Here is a 19,901-nt window from a genome sequence, read left to right as displayed (position 1 = left end):
ATTTTAATAAATGTGTATTTTTAAACAAAGAAACCTACCAGCCTTGAGAATTGTTTTGTTTATCATAGTAGCTGATATAGTGAGAAAGGAGGTTGAGCTCAGTAACGGTATATTTTGGTGAGCGCTTATTGTGGGTGGAGTCTTCAGCTGTGCCAACCTCCTGAGTGTGGAATCAAAACCATTCCCCAAAGTGAAAGCTTGGCTTCTTTGCCATTATTTGGTCCAGCCCATGCATTCAGTGGTGTGATGAAAACAGCATTGGCCTTCTCTCTGGTCTTTGACTGGTGGGTCAGGACCATAGCTGTCAACTTTCAGATTTGAAAATAAGGGATCAGCAGCCTCACCTGTCCCAGGAAAGGTCTATGGGATATCTAACAATCCGGGATATCTAACAATCCAGGAAACGGCGCTGGAATAAGGGAATTTCCTGCAAAAAAAGGGAAGGTTGACAGCTATGGTCAGGACCCTTGCCTTAGCATTAAGGATGCAGTGCCACAACAGCACTATCGTGATATGGTAAAGTAACAATAAAAATGAAGCAGCAGGTATCCATCATGTCTGGCCTAAAAGTTGACTGCTATCAAAGCCAGGATTGCCTGGAGAGTGGTGGCTCAGCAGAGGCCGCAAGCAGAAGTTTCCCTCAGATTAACTGTAAAGAGATCCTGTTAACTGGGAGAGACGGGCTCTTCTGAACACAAAGTGTGCCTCTACCTCTAAACTATGGTCCTTCCAATGGCGTCATCTTCCCCAACCCACCATAACACACACACACACTTATCAATGATTTCCAGGTAGTTGCCTACAAGACTCATCATAAAATCATTCCTCCAGCACAACTTTAAAACCTAAAAGGATCTTTGTTCCCAACAAAGGGGGACAGTATTCAATTCTCCATTCCACCATGAAGTCCACTAAAGTAACCATTGTCCAAGCTCTGTCTCAGTCCCACCTATTATGCCAGACTGCCCCAAGTATGTCACCCATAAGTTTCTTGGAGAAAGGTTGCAATGTGCCAAACATATTGATCTTAAAACTACCAACAGCCTTCCCCAATCATGGCAGAATTGAGAGGGACATCAAAAGTCACAGAGTTTTGGGACAGAGAATATTTGACCTGGCAGCTGATGCTGGAATAAATCTTCCCATCATCCCTTACTGTGGACAGTGCAAAGTGGAGCTGATGAGAGCTGGAATCCAACAACATCTGAAGATTCCTCTTCCCTGATCAAGGTCCCCCTACATAATTCATGTTGGCAAACTAGTTAAATGTGGGCTAGATGGAGCTACCATGATGTAAGAGTTGTAGCTAGTGAGGAATTGCAGCTAAGGAGTGCTCATCAGTGGCTCCTGGTCAACCTTAAAGAGAAAATGTCCTATCTGCATTTATCTTTTAAGTACTATGGTGATCTCACTTCAAAGAGTCCTCTCTTCTCCTCAAAGGATCCTGTAGTTTGTTCAGCGTATTGAGAGTTGTTAGAAGACCCCTATTCCCCTCACAGAGCTACAATTCCCAGAGTCCCCTGGGAAAAGGGGTTGGTCATTAAACCACTGTGGGAATGGTAGCTCTGTGAGGGGAATAGGGACCTCTTAAAAATTCTCAGCATCCTTAACAGACTACATGTTCCAGAATTCTCTGTGAGGAAGACACGATTTTTTAAAGCTGTATGGCACTGCTTTAAACGTATAGTTCAGATGGAGCCAAAGTGACAAGCTGGGTGCTATACAGTGAACAATTAAGTGTTGTTCAACAATAAATGATTTGATGAAGGCTGGGGTGGGGGGAGGTACTCATTAAATCTGCAGATGACACCAAACTGCAAGAGATAACCAATGCCTTAGAAGACAGAGATTATCTTGATTGGAAGGAGACTTGGGCCAAAACTCACAGAATGAAATTTCAGCAGAGATAAATGTGAAGCTCTGTGTTTAGGCAGGAATTAAATCAGATTCACAGGTAGCACCCGCACACTGTGTGTACCCTTCAGCAAAGAAAACTTTCCCCTACTCCAAGGATGCAGATACTCTAATCCCACCGAAGACAGCCCAAACCATCAAAAATCAATGCAGACGCTTGACAAACTGGACTGTCATTTTGTTTTGTTAACATTTTTAAACAAAGCAATGGGGGGGGGAATCCAGTAAGAACGAGGCACGAACAAAAAGACATTATTAACAAGGAGGACATTAAAGAGATGTCAGCTGTAAACTTCCAATTTTCTTCTCTTCCTGATTAGCAGTAGTGGTAAAAAAAAAAACTAATAAAAAATTAAAAGGCAAGGGGAGAAAATGAATTCCTAATTTTTCCAGTGTCTGTCCCATTAAATAAGAGCACAAGGTCAAAAAAATAATAACCTCAAGGTTCTGTATACATAATTACAATACTGAAACATATATATAATATATGTGTTATAGAGAAAAGTTATATACAGAAATGAGGATGGACTTATGGAGCTTTTTCGCTGGCTCGTAGATGGGATCGTGGAGTCTAGAAGCTGCCATTTAGGGCAGGCGTGTTCTGGGAAGCAAGATTCTGAAACAGCTTCATGATTTTCGAGAAATGTGACCTAAGGCGGAGAGCGATGCTGCAGAAGGTGAAAGCAGAAGGGGCAACAGGGAGAGTTATGAAGATGCACAAGTCCAAAGTTGCCCAAATCAATTCAGTCCACTTCTAACCCAGCCTGACCTCCAAGGCAGCAAGAGTTCTCTCTCCCTGTTGCAGAGACCCTTCTTCCCACAACATTTCTAAAATTCTGACCCACCCAGGCTCTGCTAAGGTACTGTAGATATCAGCATCCCAGGTCTCGCTAAGCTGCGTGGAATAAAAGCCAAGGATCTGACCGGCTGCATTCTGCACTGCTATCAAAGGAAGGCCTAGCTAGCTAATGCCAGTGTGTAGGAACGTTAAAAGGGTTTGTGGTTGCATAACGAAAACACATCAAGAAAAATTATTCGAGTTACAGTATTTTAAAGGAACCAATTTGCTTTCCGCTGAGGGACAGAGGAATAAAGCATGCAACTTGAGGGCATGTACTATATTAACAAACTAAAAGCATTTAAAAACCTGTTTTAAACCGCCGTGCCTCGAATTTTATGAAGGGACTGTGGGGGTTCAAAATATTAAAGCATTCTCAGCCTGTTCCCCAAATGACAATTCCTTTACCTGACCCTAGGCCAGCCTTCTTCCTGCTGCTGGTCTCTCAATAAATGCTAGGGTATTGTACCGCCTCTGACTGCCATGCTGGGCAGGGGATCATGGGAGTTTTCATACCAAACACCTGGGAACTTGGGAAAGGGCTCTTCAAGAGAGCCCGGAGAAGTCAAAACTAATGGTCCACTGGCTTAAATGTATTGTGGAGACGCGTCCTTTGTATCCAGCAAATGACTGGTGCTGGGTGTATGCTAATAAAACAAGGGCAAATATTTCCAAATATGTTGTAAAAGGACTGATATGGGTACCGGTGCTTGGAGAGGAACAGTGTACAACACAGTCCCCCCCCCCCCCCCACACACACCTTGTTGGCAGAAGCTCCCTAGAAACCTGGCTGCCTCCCTCACTGTCTGGGGGCAGCAAACAGGAATGTTTGTGCCAGAAGATAAATACTGAAGGACAAGAAATTGCTGAAGACCAAAAACCTTTCTCAAGTGCATATCACCAAAGGGGGAAGGGGGAATCTCCAATCTCTTTTCTCCTTTCTGCTCAAGAAATCTCAACAGACACATATAGGCACCAACTTTTTTTTTCCTGACCACTGCTAAGAAATCTTTGCATAGGAGCAGCCAAATGGCTGAGTTTCTGGGTAGCAGGGCAGCCAGCTCCCCACCCCCAATACACGTACACATACACACACTCAGACTCACATTCACAGAAAGGCTTCCTGTCTCAATTCACGGTATGCGAGGGAGCAATCCAACAGGTTCAGCTTTCCTCTTTGCTGCAGGTCCATGTTGGCTAAAGCCACCATGATTAGATTTCAGGCTGCCATGCAGCTTTCAAAGAACAGAGACACCGCCAGCAAATAAGGCAACTATCGTAGCCTGTGGGTAACCATGCATGGGGGCCAGGTAGCCAAAGGAAGGAGGGATTTCTTATATGGGAGAAAGTCAGGTCTGGGGTGGAGCCGAGGGAAATATATATATAGCAATGTTATGAGGGCCAACCCACAATGGAAGAAACATTTGTTAATATATTGGCGGGAAGACAATACCTTGTTCTCGAAACCAGCCTCTCTGGAGGTGGTGTTTGTAAGCCTGGAGTGGTTAAATAGCTTTAAGGAGAGAGGATTCTATATACAGTACTTGAAATTGGGATGTCAGGAGTTATTATTATTAATACGGTTACCTCCTAGGTTAAGATTCCCAACCTTTTGGTAGGGGAGCAGAGTGATGCAGCTGCTCCTGTCGGCTGCGACAAAAACAGCAGTGGGCGGCCATTTTCCGTAGCCACGCAGAGCACAGCCGCCATCTTGTTTTGGCCCTATTCATTAACGAGAGGGGAAGGGGAGGGGGAAGGGAGCCACATCCACCTCAGGCACGCAAAGGGAGGTAAAAACATGGACCTCCGTTAAGTATTCCACTACCCAACCGCGGCCCTAAGTTGTGTGGTTCAGTGCATGGCAGCTATCCCTCGCCTTGGCACAGCTCCTCCTGCCCTCTGGGTCCCCCTACCACAACAAGTCTCTGGGTGGCAGCCACCACCTTGGTCCTTGGCTGACGGGAGGGAGTCGTCGGGGCCCGTGTGGCCCCCCAGCCCTACTCAAAAGTGTGTGCTTTGTACCACGGACGCCCCTGAGGATCCCCCCTCCTTCCCCTCCTCAGCGGGCGGCGGAGGGGCTGACTTGGGTTCCTTTTTCCTCAGCGACAACTTCCTCTCCTTCTTTAGCTTGGCCTCCTCTTTGGCTCGCTCCCTCTGCTGCTTCTTCTCCCGCTCCTTCTCCTGCTTCTCCCGCTCCTTCTGCAGCTTCCGCTCGCGCTCCTTCTCCTGCTTCTGCCGCTCCTTCTCCAGCTTCTCCTGCCTCTCACGCTCCTTCTCTTTCCGCCTCTCCTCCTTGCTGCTGCCCCCCGCTTTCCTGGGGGGCCCACCGAGCGGCATGTTGTTTCCGGTCGGGGACGGCAAGGCCGGGTGGAGGCCTTCGGACACCACCACCTGGCTCTGGGCGGCGGGAGGAGCCGGAGTGGGGACAGCCGACACAGCCAAGGAGCCCACCGTGTGCGCTGGGGAGAAGGAAGGGCCGCCGGTACTGCCAATGGCAACCCTCTGCCTCAGGCCGGTGAGGCTCAAAAGGCTGGCGCTGGCGCTCAAGGGTGGGTTCATGCGGTAGCTTTCCTCGTGGATGGCCCGCGAGCCATGCAACCGGCGGGAGGGCTTGTACTGCAGCTCTCCCCGCGTCTCCCGCCATTTCTTCAGCTGCGTGGCGTTCTCCCGCTCCACAAGGGCTTCTGTCACCGGGAGGTTAATCACCTGGGCAAGGTGGGGGGGACGGGACAAAAGCAAGCGCAAGAGGAATAGCCATGTGGCATCTTTCACCAATATCCGCCACACTTCCACCCCTGTCTCAGCAGCCCCCTTGTATGTGTAACATCTCCCGGTCCACACAAAACAAAGGCAGTGCCTGGGCAAGGCTACGTCACAGCTGCAATGGAAACCACCTGCCATGTGGAGTTCCTGGTTTCTTCCCTCTGTGGTTTCTCTCTCTCTCACTTTCAAATCAGCCTGGGCAAGCAGGGGAAGGCTGCTTAACCTATTCCGCTATGGTCCAATCAACTTCCGCCATGCCACCTTATAATTTGCATTTGGGGGAATACCAGGATCCGGGACTTTACCCACGTGCAGGCAAAAAAGGGCCTGGTGGAGGGCGATTAGATGCTGACAAACATGAAGGGGAAGGGTTAGGCAGAACCTCCCCGTTTGCCCTTCCTCCACTCCCAACTCACAGCCTGCTCAGGCAGATTTTGGTTGTATGAAAAAAATAAAATCAAAACCATTTTAAAAGTTGAGGGACAAGCAGCCTTCCCACCCTCCCAAATACCTGAACTCCATGTAATTTGTCACTGGAAGCATGTGATTAGCAGATTTCTTAAAGCACTTTCCACCAAGTCTACTTTTATTAGCTCATTTAAGCTCCCTTCCTCAATTATCTTACTTTAGGATTTTGAGTGCATTTGTATCTTCAGTTCATGTTTATTTGAATAAATATGGACACTGTGGATTGTCCCTTCTTTAAATCTGATATCCCTTTGATAATTTGCATTCTCTACACCAGAGGAGGGCCGATTTGCAGATCATCTAGAAATCAAACAATTGACCCCAATCTGCCTTCTGCCTTCCCCTGCCCTGTGCATCCTGACTACTTTCCCAACTGGCTTTCTGCCTGACGGATATCATGCAGTAACTCATCCTTGGTGCAGAATCCAAGGCTCCTTGTTCCCCACTTAGAACTCTGCCCTTACGACCTGTTTCTCACCTCCTGGACAAGGAAGTTCTCTTGCATGGTATCAACAGGCAGGTTCCTTAGTTTCTCCATCGTCTCGTACATGCCTTGGCAGGAGCGCAGCTTGTCTACTGAGCCCAGCGTGTTCCGGAGCAGCACTAGGCCCACACGGAAGATTATCTTCACCCCTGCAAGTGGGAGAGAAGGATCACTCAGGGGTTGGGAGCAGGAAGGAGCTTGACACATCGTATGACAGGCACCCCCAAACTCAGCCCTCCAGATGTTTTGGGACTACAATTCCCATCATCCCTGACCACTGGTCCTGTTAGCTAGGGATGATGGGAGTTGTAGTCCCAAAACATCTGGAGGGCTGTGTTTGGGGATGCCTGTTGTATGAGGCCAGGAATCCCATCATCCTCTGCGAGATGGGGATAAGCTTTTTAAAAAAGGAGACTACACAAGTGGAGTTTGTAACAACCAAGCAAGCAAGGGCTCAGGAGTCACCCTTCTGATTCAGTGATGGAAAGGCAGTTCAAAAGAAAAGCCAAAGGATAGGATCCAATTTATAGCAGAAAGTGCCGTTGTTCTTGTATCTTTCCCTCCTGATTGGATCGGCGTAAGGGGGGTGGGTGGGTGGGATGCAGACACTACGTAATCAAGACACCCAAGGCCTGGCAGAGAGAAAGGGAGTGGGGACCAAGGAAGGAGCCTCACCTTCACAGAAGAACATGTCCCAGACGCGCAGCACAGAGCACCAGGGCAAGGTCCGGGAGAAGATGCACATGAACCACTCCGTCATGTACAAGATGGGGTCAACCTTGTACCTTTTCAGGTGGCGGTAGGCAATGGGAGACGCTCGGCGCAGCAGGGCAAAGAAGATCTCCCCGTCCAGCTGAATCGCCTCCTGCGCAGGAAACACAAGAAACCTCTGGGATGAGAGGAGCACTGGGAGGAAGGGGAATCACCAACCCTGTATTTCCCCTCCCCACTACTTTCACCTTTCTCCTTTTCATTGTATCCTGCTGCACCAGCACAAAGGAGGGCTTGTGGGAGTGGTTGGGTGCAGGAATACCAAGGTGGATAAAAATCATTGAAAATCATGGGGGTTTTTTATTTAAATTGTATTTTTAAAATTTAAATTTATTTAAATTGTATTTTTAAAATAAATTGCTTTTGGAGGAAAAATCCTTCTAAAGATAGTTTTCTATTTAAGTTACATTATAGTCCAAAGGCTATTCATCAGGAAATAAGGATTTGTTTTAAGTTTTTCATGCATGCTAAAACTCAGTCTAAGGTGTTTAAAAAAAAACCCGTTTAACCACATCAGTTAACAAACATGGATACTTATGCTATAATGTTATTGTTTAGTTTAAAAAAAGTGTTTAAATTGTTATTAAGGAAATGATTTTCTCCTTCCAATAAAGTACAGCAGAAAAGTTGTCCAAATATAAACAGTTAACTTATTAAACCTCACAATGATTTCATAATTATCTGTCAACGTATTTCTAATAGTATAACCAAATCAGTAATTTTTGATAGAATTGTAAAAACTACTCTGAAAATTTATTATTCCAAAAATGAAACCTTCATCTGGTTGTAAATATTAAGATCATACCAGCAAGAATGAGTCTTTCTGTAAAAATAAATAAATAAATGATTTAAACCAAGTCTTACTAACTAGTGATTTAAATCAAATCTTACTGACTAGTGATTTAAATCATGATTTAAATCAATTTGATTTAAATCAAATCCACCCCGAGGAATACCAAAGAAGGATGTAAAAGATCCCAGAGTACTTTATTAAAAGAAAGGTGTAGACTTCAGCAAATCAGCTAGCAAGGTCTCCCAGCCTTTACAGATGCAGACATGGCAGGAAGGAGATGGCTTGTCCACTTTCAAGCAAAGGTTTATACAACTTTTATACACAAAGCAGCATTTGTCACTCTGGCCATGACTTCCCATTGTGATTCTATCATGGCAAATACCAAAATCTCAGATACTTCCCCTTTCTGGGCTCAGAGCCCAGAACCCCAAGCCCACAGATGAAGCCAATTAGCCTGTATCAAAGCAAATGAATATATACGTATATGACCTCACTGCTGCTGCTACAACAACTACCAATTATTTGCAGGATTATCTTGACTACCAAGATGGTGTCTGCAGAGCTTCTGGAACAGTTCACCTTTGATTCAACACACATGGGAGAACAGAGAAGCCAAAAAGCAGCCTGAGAAGCCTGATTTCAGACCCTGAAAGTAGTTATCAGGTCTGAAAGCAGCAGAGAAGTACAGAGGGACAGGAAAGTCAGAGACAGTAACTAGGCAGGCCTGAAGTGGTCCCATGGACCACAGCTTAAGGCTGCATGGAGCTAGAAGAATTGCCATATTTTTAATGGATAAAGGTTATGTGACTAATGGCTGTATATAAGGCAGAAATAAAGATTCCCCCAGCATGAAACAAACATAGGAATCTGCCTTTAACTGAGCCCATCTGGCTTAGTACTGCCTACAGTAGGTTGCCAGGATTCAAGCAGGGGTCCCTCCCAGCCCCACCTGGAGATACCAGGGGATTATACCTGGGACCTTCTGTTAGCAAAGCAGGTGTTCTACCACCAAGCCAGGGCCCTTCACCTGTTGATTTTTGCCTGCTTGGCAGTTGTTTAAAAGCACAGTCTCTGTCCATATAAAACAGGGATGGGAAATCTGTGCCCTCCCCCCCCCAAGATGCTGCTGGAGATCCAGTTCCCATCAGCACCAGTCAACATGGCCAATGGTCAGGAGAGATGGGAGATGTAGTCCAACAGCAAGCTAGAGCGCCTGGGGTTAGTCACCCCTGCTCTAGTGGGATGGGGTAACGAAAGACTCAAGACATACAGTTAGCCACTGATTCCTCTTTAGCTCTGTTGTTCATATGATTTAATTCACTTTTAACGCTCTGTCACCCTGATATTTTTTCCACTGTGGGCCCACTTTTAAGCAGTCACCTGGTTTAAAGAAATGTGTCGCTTAATTGCACACATTTTTAAAAAGCAACTATCCCTGCATATATACGCAGCTGAATAATAATAATAATAAAAAGTTCCAAAGGGGAAAGGGCATCTTTCCTTTGTTTTGAGAGGATGCACACGCATCACGACAGGCAAGATCAGAGAAGTCGTATTTCCACCACTGAAGGGAACACCTCTTCTAAAATGGCGCTCGCTGCCCAGTTATAATTATAATTCAGCCCATTATAATGGGCGGGGAAAAGAAGTCGGCAACTTGAGCCCAAGGTGAGCTCACTCTCCGGACCAGTCATCCGTGGTGGCAGGGGGTGGGAGGGCAAGTTCCAGGTTTGACAGGAGGAAGGATGAAGGGAGAAGTGAAACAGGTTGGAAAACAAACCCTTAAAAAGCTAGTCCGATAAACTGGCCCTAACAGGGAAATGAAAGTGAGGAAAGAGCAGGCAGGTGTATAATTATGTGTGTCCCTGCTGCTGCTGCATGTTACCAGACTACAAGCCTCCCGTCCTTTTCCAGGAGGGCAAGTCTCATTCCTCTCCAGAAAAGTAGAGAACAGGAAGATACTGGGCGGTTCTTGCAGGACACTGCTAAGCATAGACATTCCAGTGAAGTAGTAGTGGGTGGAAATGTCTATTCATTAGTGTGTGTTTTTTGAAGAGTGCAGAAGACATTTCCCCGTAAAGAAGCCCTGTGGAAATGCCCAGGGCCTACTGCCCTTCTTCACAGGACCACAGCCGTACTCACCAGTCCAGCGCTGTAATAGCCAGGGAGGTATTTCTCACAGATTTGCACCAGGCACCAGAAAGCTTGCTGAAGAGACAGAGAAACAGAAACTCTCAACACTGATAATCTGGGCAGTCATACCCTCCAGGCTAAGGCAGTCCTTCCACTAGTTCACTGCCCAATTGCATGCAATAAACCCCTACTAGTGCATTCAGGAAGGACAGCCCAGAGAGTTACCTCCTCTGTTCTGGCTGCCATATATCCTTTGCAGTACTGTGCAGGTGGCACACAAGCAACCAACGTCCAAAAAGAAGAACAAAGGAAGCCGCATTATATTGGGTCGCACAGCATTATCTACGCTGACCGGCAGTGGCTCTGCATGGCTGCAGGAAGGGAGTATTTCCCAGGCCTACCTTGAGGAGTCAAGGATTCAACCTGCGACCTTCTGCATGCAAAGCAGGTGCTCAGCTGCTGAGCTGCAGCCCTTGACTTCCACTGGAGATGAATAAACAAGGCACGACCGATGGATTGCTGTGGGCCTTATAAATTCTGCTGAAATACCATGGCTATATTTCTACTTTGGGCAATGTAAGGGTGTTGACAACTGGCCTAAGTAACAGGGCCGAAAAGTGGCAGGTTGCCAGAGGGGGGTGGGGTTGAGAGAGTGCCCAACAGACCCTTATCTCCTGGTAGACATGCCTTGAGGGCCTGTGCGCAGTCATAAAGATTGCTGCAAGACTAGAGTTTGAGTTTGGAGGCTCTGAGACATCTGTTTGGTTTGGTGATTAAAATGCTGGGCAAGAACCTGGGAGTCCAGGGTTCAAATCCCCACTCAGCCGGGTGACCTCGGCCTGGCCGTCATCAGCTCTCGGCCTAGCCTACTTGTTGTGAGGATAAAATGAGGAGTGGGAGGAAGCCTGCCCATCAGCTTGTGCTCCTTGGGGAAAAGAAGGGATCTGGATGTAATAATCAATTTAACAAACAAGCCCACTACACATGCTCAGTGTCATATAGAAAAAAAGGCTGCAGCTGAGAACAGCATTCTGGGCCAGACAAGCCTCTGGTCTGACCCAGCAGGGCTCTTCTTAGGTGTCTCTTGAGAGCATGGAGCAAGGTGCCGGCTCCCCTGCCCTCTGCCTCAGCAGCACAAAGAACAGTTTCTAGCAGAGAAGGAACCACTGGGTAGGCCTGGTGTAAGAGACCCACTCCTTACCAACACCAAGACCCCAAGAGTTTTGGAGTCAGGATGCTCTCTACTCTCCCACTTACCCTGCTGAAGATTCTCCCCAGCATATACAAACTTCGGCTCCTCCCAAACCTCATCCACCACATCCCATCCTTTTCTTTTTCAGAGAACCCACATTCTCAAGGTGTCCGCTGTCCCTCCCTCTGCCACACAGTGTCATGAAGGAGCTCCTCACCTCTGCAGGCATATGCATCAGCAAAACCGCGGCCACGGGTGCCTGTGCCTGGCAGTAGCCTTCTTCTGGCCGGTAGATGGTGTAGGCCTTCAGAATGCGGTAGAGGTCCTGCTGCCTGCGACGGAAGAGAAGGGTGAGGACCAGGGATCCAGAACCTCTCTCCTAGCCTTGAAGGGGCATCAGATTCAAAATGGGACCCAGCAGGCTCAGGGAAGGATTGGAAGGTGTGACGTAGGTCTTTGGCCTCTAGGCAGTGCCACTGCTAACTCAAGACTAGGCCGCAAATAAGGGCTGGACCTCCAATGGAAAGCACAGGCTATAATGCTCCTGGGACAGGCAAAAGAGAGTGGGAGACATGAGTGTCTGACCACCAATGGGCTGTGCTACTTCTGGTGGGAGATGGAAGGGATGCAGGAGAAGGAAGAATGCTGGAACCTGAGTGAGTGCTGACAGTCTTTCCCAACCTGGTGGGCTACAACTCCCATCATCCGCACCCAGCACAGGGAGCTGGAGAGGAAGGGATGAAGCAATACCTCTAAGGCTCCTTAGAGGGCAAATTGTTCAAGTACATGGGGAGGAAGCGCAATCCTAAGAGTTGGAGGTGCACAAGAGAAGCATGGAGACCTCCCAACCCTAGATGACACTCCTTTTGGCCACTGTAGCAAAACCATTCCCTGCCACCCATCTTCTGTTCTCTCACCCGTGGCCTCCCCGAGCTGCAAACATCTCGTGGAAAGGGAATTGCCTGTGTAGGTCTTTTTCAATCACATCTAGCCATTTGGGATCTCCAGGCTGGCGTTCCAATTCCTAAGAAAAAAGCAGACAAGAAACAAAACAAAACAAATTGGAGAGGGAGAAAGCCTGAAAACTTGTTCTCTCTTCTTTTCCCAAAAGAGAGCCTGACGTCACCCTCCCATCAGCACAGCAGCCAAGACAAGGTACATGGAAATACCTCAAATTTCCCTGGATTTTGATCCAGAAGCTCCTTGCTGTTTGAGAGAAGTTGCCATGCTTTGGCACGGAGAGAAGAAGGGATCCCCTTCCGGCAGCGCAATTTAACCTGCAAATGTGATGGAGGAATTAAAAAATTCAGTAAGAAAGGAAAGCTCAGATCCCAGTTGGAGTCTTTCCCTCTACACAGTCGGGAAGGTGGTACTCAGAAGCTGATCTCTGCTTACCTTTTGGAATCTGCGTGACAGCCATTTGTCCCAGTGGGAAAACATGTCCAGCCATTTGAGTTCCCTCTGCCTGGCCACGTCCACTGGGATGGCACTTTCACTTCAGGGAAAGAAGAAGAAGAAGAAGAAAGGATAAGGAAGCAGATACTGAGCTAAGGAGAAAAAGGTTGTCAGTTCTACTCAGTGCCAAGTGAGTTTCATACATGCCTATTATGCTCATTTTGCAAGAAGTACACAACATTCATGGAAAGGGCTAAAGGGCTATGCAATATACTGGTACCCTCAGCCTCTTGGCCAGCTTCTGAGCTTTCAAAAGGACACAACTACAAATTCCTTTTTTGAAAAATGCAAATTATTCAGCTGCACTGGGGAGGTGGGACCACTGGGACAGCACCAAACTCCCCCAGCCCAGTGTCCTTCTCTTGCTCCCCAGCTTCATGGTCCCTGCGAGTCCACCTCTTCCAGACCCTTCTAGGAAAAGGGATAGGCAGGACAAGCCCTCCAGGCAGGTAACAAACACTTTCTGAGCCAGCCACCCTCTCTACTTGCTACCCTGAACATACCATCTTTGTAATTTCTACTCAACACATGGGAAAATCCTAGACTGAGCTTTCGTTCCGTCAAACTCATTGCTCTTGGTTTGTGGCCACCAAGGAGATTGTGGGAGGGCATTGAGAAATGGAGCAGCTTCCTCCTGCGTAACCTGAGAAAATGTTACAGGGTAAGATTCCAGTCAGAGCGTCTGTGGTTTCCCACTATCCATTCCTGCCTCCGGGCTCACCAACTGTGTACTACATGACTACAAGCACATGCAAGATTCACAATGTATTCAGCTTTCCTCGCTCCTCCCCCACAAAAGAAAACTTCAAAGAGTATCCAGGGATAACTCCGTTAAGCATGAATGAAAGTAAGAAGCCCTTCAGCTAGTCATGATGTGATTCACAGTTAGCTGGGCCGCGGAGCAACAGGCAATTCAAACTTGTCCTCTTTTTTTAAAATACATTTTCAAAATATAAACACACAAAAGAAAGGAAAAAAAGACAAGTCAAGCTTGTCCTTTTATTGGCAGGGCGAGAAGAGTGAGGCTAATTTCACTTGCTTCCACCCCTTACCCCGCATCAGTTTCAGTCAAGAGGCCTTAGGGAAGGCGAACATACAGTAGGATCTGGGCAGGGCTCCTTTTAACAGAACCCAGCAAGAAACAGGAAGTGTGGTTTGCCAAACAGGAAGTGGTGGGGCTGCTTAATTGAAAAAAGCCAGGGAAGGAGTTTGGTGAGGAAGGAACAGCAGTTTTCTCCCACGGCCACACCCATCGGAGGAAACCAGTGGCTGGTGCTTTTGTGGGGCTCCACTTCTCTGCAAGGCAACCTACAAGACTCCAGCACTATAAGGCTTTAGCCCACGCGCAGAGAAGCCAGGAACCTCCACTCACTTCCTACAGCGGATTGGGGTGGGTGCAGCCCTGGGCTTAGCCATCATCCCTATGCCCCATTTCTATCCTGGTCTTCCTTCCACGGAACTTAGAGCAGCACATGTGGGGTTTATTTGATCTTCAGAATTTTGTGAGTGACTTGTCCAAGGTCACCCAGGGGAGTGTTGTGGCTGAGCAGCAGTTTGAACCAGAGCTGCCTACACACCCTGTACTCAAGCCATGAATCAAAAGCTCTACTTCGCCCCAAAATTTGCTAGAGGAACCTGCATTTCATAGCCTAAGACAAATCAAAAGAGATATATTTTAACCAATGTGGATAAGGCAGGGAAGAAAACCAAACACAAAACAACAAATCCTCAATACTGTCTCGGCTCAGCTCCCAATATCCCAGGTTCCATTTTTTTCGGCTCTAACCCTGTTGGCTGCCGAAACCCATAGTTCTGTTTCTATTGACTACTGTTTACTTTGTCAGTCGTTCTTCCTCAATAACTGGCTTTCCTTACAGGTTCCAGCATCGGCCAAAAGATGACAGAAGGTGGTACAGATGGCTGAGCAGGAACAGCAGCTTATCCGCATCCAATAAGAGAAACTTCAGGCAATTGGTCCCACACCCGCCAAGCAAAGAAAGCAACCCCCCAGGCTGCTGCCACCTACATGCATTCGCCAGCTGAAACAAAACAACACCCCACTAATCCTTAACACAGACATGCCTCGTTAGGAACTCATATTCTGCAGACGAACAAGCTGACGGTCAGCAGACTGCAAAACCACTAGGAATTTGCACTTGTCAGAACTATCAACTAAAAAGGGCATTCCACAACTGAAATCAAATCCTGCAAATTAGGACAGCCAGCATAAACTAGTTTTCATATTTAATTTGCATCTAACTTTTCTTGTGGGCAAAACTGGGAACTGTTTCTTCCTGCCACATCCTTGCATCTTGTAAGAAGACTTTAAAAATGGATCCAACGCATTGCTGAAAATTTACAGCTTACAACAGAACCTCCCCAAGCCTCCCCTTCTTCAGAAAGTGAATACTTCCAATTGCTAGAGACAAACAATAGGGAGAAAGCTGTCAGCACCACCTTGCCCTCTGGGGGTATTTGACCAGCCAGCTATTGGAAACAAAGGGCCTTAGGTGCTATGTAAAAAAGGATCTGGCCAAAGGCTCCTCTAATTCAGCGTCCTATTCTCATAGTGGCCAAACAGATGCTTGTGGGAAGTCTAATACCATGTTGAAAACTAGCGGGGGAGAAGAGGGCTGGCCTCCGATGAGGTTTTCCTCATCAAACATGAGCTCAGCAGACTTCCTTTCTCTTTAAAAGAAAACTAAAATTCTTAGGATTAGGGGTGGCTGCCAAATCCTGTGTTAGTGGCTGTTTACAGGTACGTCACTTTCTAAATGCACACATACACAATGTTCCACATGCCATACACACTATTCCACACTCCCATGTGAAACCAGGGCAACCGGGGAGAGGCAGTGCTTCCTCCTCCACACCCTTTAGTGGCACCTGATTAGGGGGCTAGGTAAGTCTTTGAGCTAAAGGACCTCCCTAGACATCCATCAGTCAGTGGCACTTGGCATTACTATGCTCAGGAATCCAGGGTAGTGAGACAAACTTCCAGTGTGCTTAACTGCATGACTGAAGGCCACAGGCAACCGCTGCTGTACAGTTACAGGTCCTGAAAGGTCAGCTTTTGAAGCCACCCAGAATCTCCCAGCTTTTCAGGGCCAGAACAGGCAACAAGTCTGGGTAGAGTGATACACTGGCATGGAGAGGAAGAGGGGAAACACCTTCCAATAGATAACGGCTCAAAAGCTCTTCAAAAGCAACAGCATATCGGTCAGTCCACGCGGCACAAATCACCTGAGCACTAATTCACTTTCTTTCCTCGCCCCATGTAGATGACAAACTGCTTTTAGAAGAAGCTGCTTGTAACTGAGGACTGGGGGAATGGTGCTCTTCAAAATAAGGAAACAAAAGCCAAGCACTCTTCCCAGAATATCTCTTCAACAGCCATAGCTGTATACACTTTATTGAGAGTCTGAAGACAATTAAGAGCACACAGGGCAAATTGAATGTGGTCCATCCATTCCTGCATCTCATCTCCAGGATGAGCAAGGAAGCGGTGTTAGAAACTCAGATATATAAGCTAATCGCCAAATGGCATCTTAAACCTGGGTTGCAGTTGCCACAATGGTATGTCTAGGCACCATTCCCAACCCCCCCCCAAAGAAGTCTTTATGATTATTATTACTATTAATTTCATTTCTACACCACTTTATATTTTAAAGAGAAAATCTCAAAGTGGTTTACGGCATATTAAAACATCAAATAAAACAATACAGAATAAACAAATTCAAGCTTCAGGGGAAATATTTCATATCCTTCCCAAGTGACATTTTGCTTTCCCCATATTTATTTACCTATTCAATTTATATAGCTGCCCAATAACAGAAGCACTCTCGGAAGCCAGTGCAGTGTAGTGGTTAAGAATGTTGGGCTAGGACCTGGAAGATCAGGGTTCAAAACCCCACTCAGTCATGGAGCTTCCTAGGTGACCTAGGGCCAGTCACAGCCTCTTAACTACCTCACACGGTTGTTATAGGGATTGACGGAGGTGGGTGAACCATGTACTCCTTGGAGAAAAAGGCAAGATATAGATGCAATAAAGAAGCTGTTCTGCTTACCTGCTTAAGAAAGGTGGAGGGGCCAGCCAGATGGAGATGTCAGTCGCCAACCTGGCATCCAGAGATCTCCATGTGGTCGCAACTGGGCCCATGTCAGTTGCAAAACATGCCTGGTGCCTGCCTGGCTAATTTCTAACACTGCCAGAAAGCAACAGGGCAGTAATCAGTCAATTCATCATCTCATTCCCTCCTAGCTGTTAGAAGACTGACAAGTGAGCAGGTGATTGTTTCCTTTGGCTATAGTTAGCAACTACAGATGTAGAGATCCTATATGAAAATGTCTAACCTTTGACCTGCTCACATCCTGGGACAGTGAATTCCCTGAGCAACTTTGTCTCCCACCACAGCACAAATGCATGGAATGGCCATTTAGAGGCGATGGCAACTGGAGTAAGAGGCAAACCAAGGTTTTGGGGGATATAGAGTAATACACAACTGAAATATAATAGCCGTGATAGTCTGAATTCACACTACTGAGACTAATGTTACAACACCACTTCCCGTGTTTGGGACAAAGACTGACTTGCATGCACGAAAGAAAGGTGGTCAGTCACAAGACAAAAGAGCATGTAGTGAAACAACACATCCAGAGAGATGGTTTGAATTTCAGACCAATGAGGGCAGCATCCAAGCTGAAGAGAAAAAACAGAGTTATGGTGGAAAGGGCAGAGATTAAATCCCAAGTCATATTTGGATGGAGAAATGAGTCACTTGATCTAATTGAAGGATCATGCTGAAGAGATAGCTCTAGGGTTTAGGAAGACAATTAAGGCAGTTCCAAAACAGTCATGATCAGCAGCCCGCCCACCCCAATTCATACAACTGTTTTACAGAGCATCAGGAAGCCTCTGAACTCCACACTGTCCTCCTGCCTAGAGGAGAATCAATGTATTTCACCTCTTTTCAAAAACTCATGTGCTTTTTGTTCCTTCGCTGTATGCCAAGCACAGGATGATGAAGTAGGTTTAGAGGGGGAAAATAAGGATTTTTCTTAAAGAGGAATGACTGCACATTCTGTTCCAAACGTCAACCAATAAAACCAAAATCTCATATTCCCCAAAAGTCAAAGATTAGAGCAAGCACTCACCAAACTAGCGAGATACCATTCACAAAGTCTGATGGACGAGCATCTGTGGGTGATGCCTTAGGTTATACCTATGCTGTCAGGGTACCAATCTAGGCAAGGATCCCTCTCATCCCTAGATTCTCCCCACAACCCAACTTTTCCAAGATGACAGCTTGCACCCCCTAGGGGAAGAACATCATATATTCTTTTCCCAGCACCCTAGCCAGAGTTGGAATTGTGGTCATCACCGGATATCTTGCTGAACTTGTTTGTCCTGTATAAAAGACTAACATCTCCCCTCCCTCCCTTCCCCGCAGCATGGGAAACTCATCACCTTGGTGCCAATACTTACATTGAACCAACATATTGGCTGCCCCCTAGGAAGCCATATTTGTCGGTCCTCCGGTATGCCAATCCATTGATCTCAGAATCTGAACCCATGGAGCTAGCATCATCAAGGAATCCAGAGCCGGGCAGTGACTCCATGGTGCCTGACATGAGACTGACAGAATCCAAGTAGCTCAATGTGTCAGGAGCTGGAGGAGCCCTGGGTGCCGGGGTTCCGAGACTGGACTGGGAACCCATGTCCTGGGGCAGTTGTGGAGTGGAGAGATCGTGAGGTGCCAAGCCCTCTGAAGTGGTCGGTGAAGTCTTCTCAGGAGGCGTCACAGGGCTAGGCGCTACCACTACCACTGTGGGCGATTCTGGTGGAACTGGGAGAGATTTCACCATGGTCTCTTTAGGCAAAGCCACAGCTGGTGACACCATCCCAACATCATCGGACGACATCACCGACATTCCATTTACTGTTGCTACGGCTGGCACAGGATCCACCGAATTGGTCACAGGTACCGTCTCTGCGGAAGATTTGTCGCCCACCGGAATCACGTCCGTAACGACGGCATCCGATGCCACCTGTGCAGGAAAGGCCATGGTCCCGTTATCGTTGGCCACAGCCATGAGAGACATCTCTACGGTGATCTTGGTTAAAGCTGCTTCTGTAGGAATGCAAGGTGCTGCTGTTGTAGCGCTGGTTGGCAGGTCTGCTTCCACGGCTTCCATTGTTACTGCATTGTCTGTTGCCAGGGGTGAAGCTGTCATGTTGTCTGCAGGCACCCCTACAGCCCCAGGAGCCGGGCTCACCTTCTTGAGGGCATGGAGCACTGAGTGAGGAGCATTATACCTCGGTGGGGGTGATGGGGGGTCCCCAGAACCAGTCTCCATAACAACAATGGCCCCCTCCCCCCCAACAGGGGGGGGAATGCGGCCTAGTCACCCAGCCAAAGCCTGAGCTGTGGTAAGGGGAGGGTGGGGAAGGAGAAGGAGGAAGCACAGAGCCTCGCGCTCCCCCCTGCCCTGGTAGTAGGAGCAGCAGTAGGAGAGGCAACCACCCCAGGCTGCGCGCGCATCTCCAGACAGCCTAGGCCGGAGTTCAGCCAATGAGAGTCAAGGAGGAAAACGACTTTAGCCAATCACTGAAATGGAGCACAAGTGGAACAGAAAGGGGTGGGGAGGGCCTGGAGATGAGGGCGGGGCTTCTCGAAGGGCAAACCAATCGAATAGGGCGGGCTATGGTGCGCAGCCAATCCTTAAAGGGAAGTAGGAGATGTCGATCAAAATGAGGAAGGGCGGGGGAGTACTTGCCAATCAGAGACACGGACACAAAACCAGAAATCCGTTTTCTTAGCCGGGAGGCCGGCGAAGCTCAACCAATCGGGACAGAGCTGGCTAAAGTATTCGAAGATAAGGGCGGGGAGAGGCGTGCTTAAAGAGCCCACCAGCCAACAGGAAGAAGAACCGGCAAGGATTGTCCAATCACCAGCGAGAGCGGAAATTAACCCTGCAAAGACGAACGCACGTGATGTTTATAGGCGGCTAACGGGGAAGTAAAAGCGGCGGCTCTTGTCAAATAAAGCGGCAGCCGAAGGTGTCAGCTTTTTTGAGTAGCGTGATTCTG

At 47.6% G+C, this 19,901-nt stretch overlaps 1 protein-coding gene across 1 annotated transcript; it reads right to left on the bottom strand.

Annotated features, from left to right (window-relative positions):
* Positions 1-2,085: 2,085 nt before the first annotated feature.
* Positions 2,086-19,343, bottom strand: TBC1D10B (TBC1 domain family member 10B). Its single transcript, XM_082194629.1, has 9 exons — positions 18,297-19,343; positions 12,752-12,851; positions 12,526-12,633; positions 12,274-12,380; positions 11,574-11,688; positions 10,174-10,239; positions 7,143-7,332; positions 6,462-6,616; positions 2,086-5,458 (listed from the first exon to the last, which is right to left on the bottom strand). Exons 1-9 carry the CDS (start codon positions 19,166-19,168, stop codon positions 4,754-4,756), a joined length of 2,418 nt encoding a protein of 805 aa, XP_082050755.1. The 5' UTR covers positions 19,169-19,343; the 3' UTR covers positions 2,086-4,753.
* Positions 19,344-19,901: the final 558 nt, after the last annotated feature.

This window comes from Podarcis vaucheri, assembly GCF_965113315.1.
Source record: "Podarcis vaucheri genome assembly, chromosome: 13".
NCBI lineage: Eukaryota > Metazoa > Chordata > Lepidosauria > Squamata > Lacertidae > Podarcis > Podarcis vaucheri.
Note: the sequence above shows the minus strand (reverse complement) of the source record. Positions and strands in the feature narration are given on the sequence as shown.